Genomic DNA, 12,762 nt, shown 5'->3' with positions numbered 1-12,762 from the left:
AAGCAGAAAAATTGGTATTTCTGAAATGTAAAAGAAATTAATAAGACATTTATTTTCCACCATCCAGAAGACTACTTGAAACAGTAAGAAATTATAAATACAAATTGCAAAAGATATTTAAGGGCTCTCTGCTGCAGTAAGTCTCTAATAACAAATGTATTCAACCATAAAAGCTGTATAGCAATTTCACCACAGAAGAACTGGATGATAAGCATGGAGATGATGATGGGAAATTAAGAATAAATTTAGATCTTGGGCTCAAATAATCAATAACTGAGTGCAAGTGCAAGAACTGGCCATCACAATCTCTCCACATTCCTGCCTCGCCCAGCAGCACTCACAATGCACAGTAACTGCACTTGCTGCAGCCATGAGGCTTATGAAAAGCAAGAGCTCAAGCCTCTTCCTTTCCCCAGATGTGTGCTCAGAGGTTCAAGACAAAGTCTCACAACCATTGGCAAGACCTGTTCAGTTCTTGACACCACAGCAGAACACAAGACAGTCCAGATGCTACTTTCAATCAGTTCCTTAGATTCAACTGTCCCATCACCCACTTCAGAATAACTTTTAATTCTCTGTTGGCCCCAAAAATTATATCACATTTTCCACGTTGTTTCTGCATCTCTTGAAATGTATTGAACCAACCCTGAGTATCGCTGAATGGAAAAAATGTTAAGAATTACCATTGCAGAGACAATACAGAAAGCCAGTCATATTTGCCATTGTAAATGCTTCAACATGTATTTTACTCTAAGCTTCCAGTGTATATATGAGAAATGGGACTGCACAGAATGTGTCAGTACAAACAATAATTAGTCACTGTAGTATTCAGGCACTACTTATGTAGAATAAATAGTATTTTGGCACAGTTGGCATATCATTCATCTCCTCATTTTTTTCATAAGGGGAGGCACATTCCTCTCATTGAAACATCCTGAACACTGCAAGGGTTTGTTGCTTGTATTTTTCATTCTCACACAACAACTTCTCCTCAGAGGTGAGGGAGGAAAAGGCTGCCCCACCAGCTGTTTAACCCACTGTAACCACACAGTGATAGTGAGGGACATTGCTGACAGGGGAATGATCACCCAAACCACAACAGAGTACCAACCACAGCCACAGATGCTGGGGTAGGAAAAAGTGACTCCAGAATTCATCACTGATTCTGTTCCATATGTGTATCTTATATTCATTATTGGACAGGCTGCAGGAAGAAGGTGAGGAAAATGACAACCAGGAGGAATTTAAAGTAAAAAGCTGTTAGAAGAGAGACTGATGTTAACAGAGGACCACAGCACAACTGCCAGTGTTTACTGATTGTCCTCTCCATTGCTGTGATACTTAAAGCAGTGAAGAAGAAAAGTAATTGCTTTATTCCTGTCACCCCTCATCATGAGACACCAGCTGAGTAAATCTTGATCAGCAGAAGCCAATGAGTAGAAAATAATGGAGAGTGCTAATGCATAGTGAGCTAAATGCCACCAAAAACTGTTTGGCATTGCTCAGAAAAAGTGAAACTGTGAATTTTTAGTACTAAAGAACACCTATAGAGGAGTGACACTTCTTGGATCACAAGTTCTAAGAATTGACAAGACACATGAAATTTCATCTGTGCTGACTCAATTTTTAGAAAAAGCTGTATTGCTGGAGGGTTTTTTAAGGCATACACTGATATTTATAAAGTTGTAAAAGAGGAATGGTTTAAGAGACATTTAGCACTACACTGTGTTTCAGAGATGGCTACTTTGGGTTTTGAGGAGCCTTAAAACTGGTAACTGGCATACCCCATCACCATTTGGATGCTCTAAATCTCAACTCAAGAGCAAAAGGGCTAATTCAATTAACAGAGAGCTCTTATCCTCTCCAGCAAAGCACAGGATTCTTCCAAATTGTGGTCAACAAGTACTTGATGAGAAGGACCAGCTGGAACCCTCACAGATTATGCTGAGTTGGAAGGGACCCACAAGGATCATTGAGTCCAGCTGCTGGCCCGGCAGGGGACCATCCCCAAGAATCACAACAAACAGAATCTTCAATACTCTATGATCCTTGTAGGTTCCTTCCAACTCAGGATATTCTGTGATTCTGTGTTTTTCATGTTTTCAGCCAAGAGCTAAATAACACATTTTGAGGGTAACAGACAGACACATCCTGTGCTGGAGGAGAAGCTCCCACAGCTGAGCTGATCAGGCTCCTGCCATATCCTTGGAATTCTGATGGAGCTTTTCCCTTGGAAAGTTCTCCACTCTACTCACTAATGAAAACAGTAGGCAGAGCACATGACCCAAGGCATATCATCTCCTGTCCTCTGGAATCAGGCACTTGATCACAGACTTTGTTAATCTGTTTGAAGACACCAGATAAACCAGTGCTTTCCATGAGGTACAAGTCATGCTGGGAAGTTCCCCCAGTTGCCCTCAAAGCACAGGAAAAAGGCTGTGGTCTCTTGGCTTCACACAGCTGCAGGCACACAAGTGCAGAGACAGTTTTATTGACCTGTAGGCACAAGGAAATACAATCATACTTTAAAGGTCTTCCTAAGGCAAAGTCCCTCAGAAATGCCAATGCTCCCTGTTATTCCTGGTGCCAAGTACTGAGTCACACAGAATAAAAATAAAAAAAAACAGGGACAAAAAATGGATTTTGTTGAAACTCATACATAGAAAGGACATTCCTTTGCAAAACCCTCCTCTACGTGGGCATGTCTAAATTACTATGCCAGGTTTACTGTATTCCATCATTACATTCTCTTTTCTAAGACACTGGAAAAGCAGGAGAAAAAAAAAACCAATCCATTTTCCTCTGTGAGTTTTCACCTCTTAAAATAGCCCAGATTTCTCCTTTATTTTCCATTAAGCACAAATTCAGTTAGGAAATACAGAGTATTCTCTGTGAGCAGGTGTCAGCTCCAGGTATTTAAGCTGACAAACTCTTTATGTTAATGCTGATTTGTATAGTCACTCTAGGTGCATATTTTAGCTCTCCTGTGCACACTACATACTTCAATTCTATCTTCAAACACTAATCTCTTGTACCCTATGTAAATAAGTATTCGGACTCTGTTGTGTGAGTGATTAAACAGCTATAAATATGAATAAAGCTCCAAGTAATTGGGTTGTATTTTAATTAATTTTAGATAAACTTAGCCCAAATTTTTCATTTCAAAGGTGCTGCATTTCCTAAGTTGGTGAGACTGCTACTCCATTTCCATACTCTTACAATGACATGTGAAGCAGAGGGAAACAAAGCCCTCTTAGCATATCCCCTTAACTTCAGCAGAGAGACAGCACCAGTGCCTGAGTCCTGATGGCAACACAGAGACTTCTTCCACAGCTGAAGCCTGTGTGGGCACCCAGTGGATTCAGACCACTGGCTTTGGATGCCAAAGGAAATTTTGTCTCTTACTCTTTCAAAGTCCACAGGAGGTAACAGCACTCAGCACATTGTCTCTCTATCACAAGACCCTTTTCTTGAGTCGATCCAGCTCTGTTCTGGGCTGGAAGCTTCCACCCCAGTTAAAATTTTTCCAGATAAATATTTTAAAATACTGAAATCCAAAGTTACCTTTCCAATGCCAGGGTTGTCCTTGATTTTGGACACAGCTCTCAGAAGGCAAGGTGGTGCTGGGGGAGGACAGAGCTGCAGGATGCCACTAAAGTTAGTAGCATAAATAGAGAAGTCGTGTGTGTGTGGCAGGGGTGGATGGTATTTCTTTCTCTTCGAAGACAGGTTGAGCTTCTGTGCTGCTCTGTATAAAAGTAATAGCAAGAAAGGACAGTGTTACTTAGGTGTTAACAGCAAACTGAACCAGACAAACAGATGCTCATTGTCATCACTGTCTGCTTAACAAATCAAGTCATTGCATTCTAATCTGATTTCAGAAGGACAAGCCATCAGGACACTAATAAAGGAAATATGGGTAGAAAAATTACTGGCAAAATATTCAGTTAATTTCTCCACCAAAAAAATGTCAATTATAATCTAACTTGTCTTTCTTTCCCGCAACAGCCTGACATCTGAATCCTAAAAAATCTAACATCTCACTGATGTAATAAAAAACTGAAAAAATCCCCTTGTCACTGGCAGAACCAGATGGACTTTGCTGGTAATAACATTATGAAAGTGGTTCTTTGTACTCTACAAGTTACTCAAGGCAGAGGATAGCACTCCAAATCAGTCAAGCTCAAGATCCTCTCCTGTTGGCTGCACAGAAAATCCTTGGATAACAGGAAATTTCCTTCAAGACAGATTGGTTTTGCCTCCCCAATTCCATTCTTTTGCATTAAAATGGAAAGCTATTAAAAAGACACGCTTTAATGTGCTGAATGATAATGATCCTGCTTTTGAAATGTAGAATTTCAAAACATAAAAGATGAAGAAGGAGCAAAAATTAGAACATACAATTAAAATTGTAATATTCTTCCTTGTGAGTAAAAATAGGAACATAATCTGTTTTTTCTGCTATTCCCCATCAGCAGCACCAAACAATACAGCAAGAAACCAAAACAGAAACTCTTCCCTACATCAAAACCCACATGAGAAAATAAAATTCACCCTGCAGAGTGATTATTTTAAGCAGAATAAAATATATATGTTGGCAAGCACATGCTGGGCAGCTGGGGATGGCAATGAGGGTGAAATCTCAGTTCTCTCAAAATCAAGGAGAGCTTTACCACCTGAAAAGACACTTGTGATCTGACCCTGAGACTGTCAGTAGACAGTCCCTCCACAGAGAAATATCATAAAAGCATCCAAATTGTTACCTTATACCATTACTTTGAATGACTGTTAGGGCAGCAAAAGCACAGGGTGTCCCACTGCCAGCATCTGGGGACCTGCTGAGACCACACTGCTGATGCCAGCAGGTCTTTTGGGGACAAACCACTATTCTGCTCCATACTTGCAGTGTAAGGGCTTGTCACTTTGAACAAATTAGTAAGTATCTTGATAAAATGACTACTTTATATTTTCATCAGGTCTTTCAGCCCAGGATCTCCAAGTACTTTTCAGTGAGATCAAACTGGCACTAGCATCTGTGAAGTATTCTAAGCACAGACCCATGGAGAAACCAAGGCAGTGTTTTGCTGTCATAATGAATTAAGGATAAATCTAGAATCCCAACCTTGCCATGCATCTTGTCATCATTGTCAGGCAGCCTCAGGCTTAGTCAGCTTAGTAAACTGATCAGAGAGGGAAACTGCTCCTTTGCTTGTATTCATTGTAGGTGAGAAATTAATACCAAGATTAAATGAAAATATTAATACCAAGAACAGAAGGGCTGCACAGTTTCTTCCAGATGCACTATTGGCTTCAAGTGAGGAACAGTACAAAAAACTGGCTGTGTCTGAGGAGCAAAACTGGACACTTGAGTCCTTGAGTTAAAATTACACAGCTAGTTACAACAGCAGGACCCTCAATACAGGTCTCCAAAATTCCCAGTCCTTTTCTCTATATTCCAAAACCTGTGTGTGTGTTAAACTCCTGAACCTTTGTATTTCAACTTCTGCAGATGCAGACCCCCCTACATGCTTCCTTCTCCCTATATAAACACTACACTATTTAGAAAAAGACAAAGATTCATGTGATGAAAAAATGAGGCTCTAGTTCCAAACTCAGAGGGAGCCCAAAGCCACTGGCTTTTGAGGAACAAGTTGGACTTTTGCGTTTGAGGAAAGAAGCAGCTTTTGACTCCCACTGCATCCTGAAACCAGCAGGAACTGCATCCCACAGTGAAGGAAAACACCACAAGCATGGGTTTATACAGAACCTCAAGAGTTTGGTGGCAATGAGAACTGATTTAAGTGCTTAAATCTCAAATCCCCTTGCTAATACTTCATTCAGTCGGAAAACATATGCTGAAAGAGGACACCAGGAACACAGTTGCACAGCTTCACTGTGGTTGCAGCTGCACATTAAAGCTGTAATGCCTCCTAAATTATAGGCAGCTTTACTGTGCAGAAAAGAGTCTCTACCTGTTGGCACTGTCATTGTGGAACTCAAGACAGTCATTAGCATCTATCTCCAAGTACCAATTAACAATCCTGCTTATTATTTAATTGTCTTGTTGATTAATATGAAAGATAATGTTTATTTTCTTGTTTACATGCTATGATCCCTTGTTGAAATTATAAAAACTCCTCAAGAGAATGTCTTCAAAGTGCAATCAAGATATACATTAAATCCTGATGAAATAATTACTCCTGCAACAGATCTGGCTGAAGGAGCTCCTGTGGGAAACATACATGAAAGAGAATGAGATACAAAGGACAAATTTACTCAGGAATTGTGTGTTCAAGCAGCTAACTGCTGTTGAGCACTACACTCAATGAGTAACTGCACCCAAAAAGGCCAAGCTAAGCAAGGCATATAAAAAATGAACAGAAAATGCCACTTTTTAGAAGTATAGCATTTCTCAAAATACCTCAGTAGCACATTTGTGGAACATTTTGATAAACAGATCCAAGATACTGAATCTGTTACTAATTGCCTTAACTTCTGCACCAAGACAGAGCCACTTTCAAACTGGTTCACTTTGACAGTGTGTGCAACCTTACTGCACCTCCACTGTTCAAAGGACAGTGGCATATGCTACCTAAAGCAATTAACTGCTGTAGTGCTGATAAATCCTCTTCCTGTGAGTCTGGAGGGCGATGATTCTACTAAGAAATTTGGCAAAGGGACTGTTGATGTCCGTGTGAGATAACAGGAAACTGAAAGCAGAGGAACTGGAGTAGCTGTTGTAGAAAATAATCAGTGCTTTGATGGGCAACCACCCAACTGCACTAATAATGATGTGTGTGGTTCACACTTAAAAAGCATCTCTTGTCAGGTAACAGTGCACAAAGCTTAATTACAACCTCTCTGTGCTTGAATGCAAGAATGGCTTTGCCTGACATTAAAACAAGGTTATTTCTGGAGTTGGAACACCACAGACAACTTGCAAATGCAGTAGCAAACAGCTTGCTGGGTTTGATTTTGTTTGTTGTTTAGGGTTTTTTTCTAAAAGGGAAAGGGTAAGGATCTAATTGAAAGCATAGAGCAATTTAGGAAAACAAAACATCGCTATCAAACTGTCGACTATGAATATGAATTCAAGTAATAGTCATCCTCAGCTCCTATAAAAAGCACAGTCAGTTCTTTACAGAAAGCCAGTTGGGCAGCCCCTTTCACATGCTCTGCTTGGGCTCCTGGACAGGTCCAGGCAAAGAGCACAACAGAAACACTCATCAATCCCTACGTGCCTCTTGCAGAACAAACAATACACTTGGTGGCATGCCAGCCACCTTACTCATTAGGCCAAAATATAGGCCAAGCTGGTCTGGACATGGGCCCAAATAAATCAAGCAAAATTCAGAAACCACTTTACTTCAGTAAAATTCATGAGAGGATGCATTTACATGGAGCCAGTCCTGAGACACTCCAGAGTGCCAGACCTTCTGCAGTCCTTATCCAACAACACATTTCTGAATTTACACTTAAGTTTTCAGTTGTGTCTTTTCTCCAGAATTCCTTTTCTCAGGGGGAATTTGTTCCATGGAGAGGCTGTAAAAGCTCTCCTAAACTGGGCCCTTTTTGCCTAGCACCAGAAAGAACTCAAGCTCATACCAGATCACTTTCTGTAGGGAGCCTAATTTGGTGCCATGTCCATTGCCTGACCTTCTTTTTCTCAAATTTAATCTTGCACAGGAGGCCCTCACACACACTTTCAGCACCACAATGGGCTGCCTGACCTTGTTCACTATCAACTTCTGTTTCGTCAGGGAAAATTATGACCTTTAGGGAATTCTGCACAAAACATATGCATTACAGTCATTTGTTTCTCCGGGCATGTGCCAAACATTTGTCATAGCTCTGTTAAGAGTTTTACACTTTCCACCTATCTTCTCTCTCCCCATTCAGCCTTCACAACCACTCTTCTACAAAACACTCTTACAAGGGAAACCAAACCCCATACTCTCATGTTTTTCTTCCAATTAAAGCATGAGAGACATCCATGGATATTGCTTTTGCCTCCAGCTGTGAGATCTACAGTCTGCATTTTGCTTAACTCTTTCCCTCTTTAATAGAAGATGTCTTTTAAGACACTCTGGAGAGTTCTTTCCTCATAGCTAGGCGTCATGGTAGAAAATAAAACTAATATATGGCACATGCAGGGGCACTCAAATATCAAATGACAAGGGACAGTCTCTAACCTGCTCTTTCCCCCACACGATTTACAGATTACTAGGTTTTCTGCCATGCATGGATGAGACCAGTGAGGAAAACCACAGCCAGATCAATTACATAATGCTCAGCACCTAGGGAACAAGGCTGTGCAACAACAGTAGCTACAAAGCCTGCTTGTTGAAAGAGCCATGCCATTTTTAATTTTAAATTCTGCCTCTGTTCTTAGCATGACATTTCAGATATTCTGATGTACAGAAAGCTGCTTCTAGCTTACACTCCCTGCACACATTCTGCACATTATAGCTGTGAAAGTAAACAGCAAAATTTAAATCCCTAAAGCGCTCCTTCTAGCATAATTTCTCCACAAAAAAAAAAAAAAAAGAAAATTAGATTTGAAAATTTTATAACTATGCAAAGTTATAATTTTTTTTTCTTCAAACTTTGTGAATTTTATTAACCTTCAGAAGGAACAGAGCTATGAAATATACTTTGGGACATACTACAAATCAGTCAATTGAGATAAAGGCTGAGGACTTTATGGACACAGTGCATTTATGGACAAACTGCCACAAGTCAGAAATAGAACTGCCACTCCTGCTTCCCATTATTAAGCTCCACTGACAAGAATAATAAAAGAAAACTTCTACACATTCATTTCAACATGACTCATTAAATATTAACAGTTTTAGTGTTCTTGGCCAGTCTTATCTTTCAGAGATCACTATCATTATTCACATTGTGAAAATGCTGAAGGGCTTCACTGAAAGGGTCAAGGCCAAACAAGTGCAAAGTCCAAGCCTTAAATATCCTGAACTCTGGACTTTACACAAGAGTATGCTTACTCAAGACTTTTGGTTTGACCTTGACAGACATCATGGAAGTGATTTTTATCCTGATTCTGAGCCATCTCCTAAGTTTGGAAAATTATGGATGCAGGCTGAGAACCAGCCGACTTTAAAGCAAATCTTTCCCGAACTTTCCCAGTTCTCAGCTCAACAAGGCATAAATCCCCCCACATAACCCATATCCCAATCTTTTCCTGCTGCCAACCAGCTCCAAAGGAAGCAGTGGGAAAGTCACAGCCTGTCATCCTATCTGCAGTTCCAGTTATTGTTTCCTTATCACTCATCAAAACAGGCAACAAATAGACGGATGTCCTACAATACATCCTCCAGCACCCTGTCCCAAGCCTTCCACAACTCACAGGATAAACTTGGTTGGTATTATTATTTTTATTATTGCTATTGCTCTTTGATTTGCAGTTCAGAAATTAGAAAGATAGCACAATGAAAAAAAAAAATGCAGTTGCTACCCAAACCCACAAGCAAAATTAAAAAAAGCCAACAAGGTATCTGTTTCCACTAACAGCATTCACCTTGGAAAACATAATGAGAGCTAAAAAACATAATTTTAAAGAGAAAACCAGGAATGTCTAAATACATCATGAAGGTTTGGGAAGGACAGGCACCATCTGTATTTCTAGAGTAAATTTTGTCCAAGAAGCCATTTATAAAGGATATGATAAACTTTGAGGGTATGGTCTCTTCCTCCCCCAAGCTTACCAGGTTCCTGTGATGGTTGTCCAATTTCTGGAGGACATAACACTTTCCCCACTCCATACCATTACACAAGTTCTGCACCAAACCTTTGTTTGCTTAGCTGTCCCAGCAATGTTGCTGAGAAGCACTGCCAGGAAGAACAAACAATTAATATTCCTTATTTCTGTGTTTTGACTTCCTCAATAAATAATTAGTTCATCTGGATCACAATGCACAGCCTCAAACAATGGCATTTTTATAATGGGTGAGGGTAATAAAATTTCAATAGAAACCCATTATTCTGAAACATTCCAAAATGTCAAACCATATTTAATATTTCGAGGATGTTACCTCACCAACACTGTGAGAGCAAGTATCTCCAATTCGAGACAAAGTTCATGCCTTGCCTCATGCACATAGCATAATCTTGCAATTCAGACTTGAATTTCAGCCTCTCACTTTGACCTTGCAATTTTCTCTTACTATCTCTTATTAAAATCAGCAAGGCAGAAATAGAAATCAGCAGTGTTGACATATTAGGAACATCACCGTCTCACAGTTTTTTACTAGACAGTTTTTAACTACTCTTACTCTTAGAAAATTCACATCTTGTGTCTCTCAATTCTTATTTCCCCCTCCACCTCACCAGCAGGCATGTAGAAGAGCTTATTTCCATCTCCTGCAGCAGCTGTTACCTGGATGAAAACCACCACCACACCATAGTTAGTCTTCTCTTTTCAAATTAAGAAGTCCCAGTCCTTCCAACCTCTCCTCACAGGTCAGGTTTCCTTGATTTCTGACCATCCTTGTTGCCTCTCCCCAGCTCTATTCACAACTTCATGAAGTATGGAATAAATTGAGCACTAATTGTGCATCAGTGAGCAATAATCAAGGCTCACCTGAGTTCAGGCACAATACAGACCAAGCAAAGCCACCTGGGGATAAACTCAAAATCTCCAGAAGATGAGAAGCTAAAACAAATCTGCAAGGTATTCCTGACATCAGAAGAGCTCCCTCATGCTGTAGAGACCCAAGAGGTGCTCCCTCCACTCAGCTGTTTTTTAATTTAACAGAAGCAGCTAATCTAGCCCATCTTCAAGCATTCAAGCAATTTGCATACAGGTATCCAAGAAGAAATTTTCACCACACTTCTCTGTAATTTTCCCCCAAGTTTAAGAAACACCAAAGGGCAGATCTTCACAAGCACTGACAATTGCACTCCAACCATTTTGCCTGCTCTCCCAAACCAGTGGCTTCTGAAGTTGCTGCTACGAAATTGTCACTTCAGCTTGTAGATTTAAGACATTTTTCTGGCCAAAGAACATTGCTTCAGCAGCCAGAATCAGTGTTCAGGAACTGACTTATATATATATATATATGTATCTAGATATATCAGAATAACAGCTAGTCACAGCAGCCTGCCACATACCATTTCCAGCTCTGTTCACTAAGGATGTTAAACAAAGCAAGAGCAGATGAACATATTGCTGCACTTCCACACTTGCTGTTTACAACTGTACCATATGACAGACTGCTGAAAACCTGGGGAGGTTAATCTTTAAGTAAGCAAGACTGTCAACACTTAATACAGAAATATGTCGGTTCCTGGGCTGCACACTGCATGGATAGCTGTGCACTGAAAATACAACTACCTGAATGTCAGCAATATTTCCCCACTCTGTTTCGTGAGCTAACTGAGCTAAAGCAGGCAGAGCCACATCAATCTAAGCTCACTCCTTAGGCAAAAAAAAAAAAAAGTTGGACTTATTTGCCAGCAAGACACAGATGCATGAAATAGTCAGGTTGAGTAAAATAGAATTCTAGTCTCATTTGTATTCTGTCAAGAAAAAGTAAGAAAGACATTTTTAAAACTACAAAGTAATGCACCTGAAACAATGGTGTTAACTACTGAAATAACACTGAAATCGATTACTTAAAATTTTGCTTTGCAGTATCAGCTCCTGGTGTACAAAAATCATTCTGCTCATTCAGGCTGCTCCAGGGAAGAGGTAGATGTATTTGCAAGTGGAAAAGATGAGAGATTAAATACATGACATGGCTAACAAGGGCTCATCTGAAACACCAGATTCAGACAAATATCTGACAGGAAAGAGGAGAACCAAAAGAGGGGAAATTCAGTATCTCCATGTTCCTGATTGCATATGGCAGTCTGAATACAAGTTACCATCTGTGAATACAATGCCTTCTTTACAATAAAACCTCTGAGGTGGGTTCCATTTTCCTGTTACCTTCCTTTGACCCAACACACCATCCCCACAGATATACCCTTCTCATCAATTCCAGATCCCTCAGTTCCATATTTTACTGCACATCTAAAAAATCCACAGAGGATCCATTCCCACTTCAGCTGGGTTTTATTTCAGATGCTTAGTCAAAGGCTTGACACCTATACTGCCAAGCAAATAACTTCTCAGGGGGGCATTTACTTATTCCTACTCTTAGTGAGTTAAATGGTCACTGACAGCACTAAATGATGCAGTGGAAATCATCCAAGTACAGAAGTGGTATGCCTACACAATGAGTATTTTTAAACAGAGGAGGGACACATGGGCTTCTAAACCCAGGGTTACTATGATTTATTTAACTGACATCAGTTCTGAAGTGATACTTCTCAGAGGTGTAACAGGCTGATACTGCAGTGCCCTTTAAAATAGCACTTAGCAGGAAAATTTGAGATGCATATTTTTCCATCACTGCAGATGGAGAGATCTGAATATTTCTGACCCAAAGATGGTAACTTCAAATTTCAGTAAAAATGAGCAACTCCTGAAGACCTGCTTGAGACACATTATCAAATGATATTCTGAAGCTTGCCCGGAAGTCCAGAAAGCTTCACTAATAACATTTAGATTAGATTTATTATATGCTGATTAACATCCACTGAGTCCTTTCCTCCAGAGGCCAAGTGTTTCTTAATAAGTGAGCTCCAACACTGAGGACACAAAAAGCCAAACAAAGCAGAAAGCAAACACAATAGCAGCACTAACTAATGATGAGCGAGACACCGGCTAAGCTTTTTAAAATGTTCTGCCAAAAA

The 12,762-nt window shown here is 40.0% G+C and overlaps 1 protein-coding gene across 1 annotated transcript in view; it reads right to left on the bottom strand.

The window, feature by feature from the left end:
- The window catches only part of KIF26A (kinesin family member 26A), a 96,648-nt gene that overhangs the window by 24,693 nt on the left and 59,193 nt on the right, over positions 1–12,762 (bottom strand). The window contains exon 5 of the mRNA XM_054515274.1: positions 3,565–3,748. Coding sequence (XP_054371249.1) covers positions 3,565–3,748 — 184 coding nt within the window. The remainder of the gene's footprint in view (positions 1–3,564; positions 3,749–12,762) is intronic.

This window comes from Molothrus ater, chromosome 6 (assembly GCF_012460135.2).
Source record: "Molothrus ater isolate BHLD 08-10-18 breed brown headed cowbird chromosome 6, BPBGC_Mater_1.1, whole genome shotgun sequence".
NCBI classification, from domain to species: Eukaryota; Metazoa; Chordata; class Aves; order Passeriformes; family Icteridae; genus Molothrus; species Molothrus ater.
Note: the sequence above shows the minus strand (reverse complement) of the source record. Positions and strands in the feature narration are given on the sequence as shown.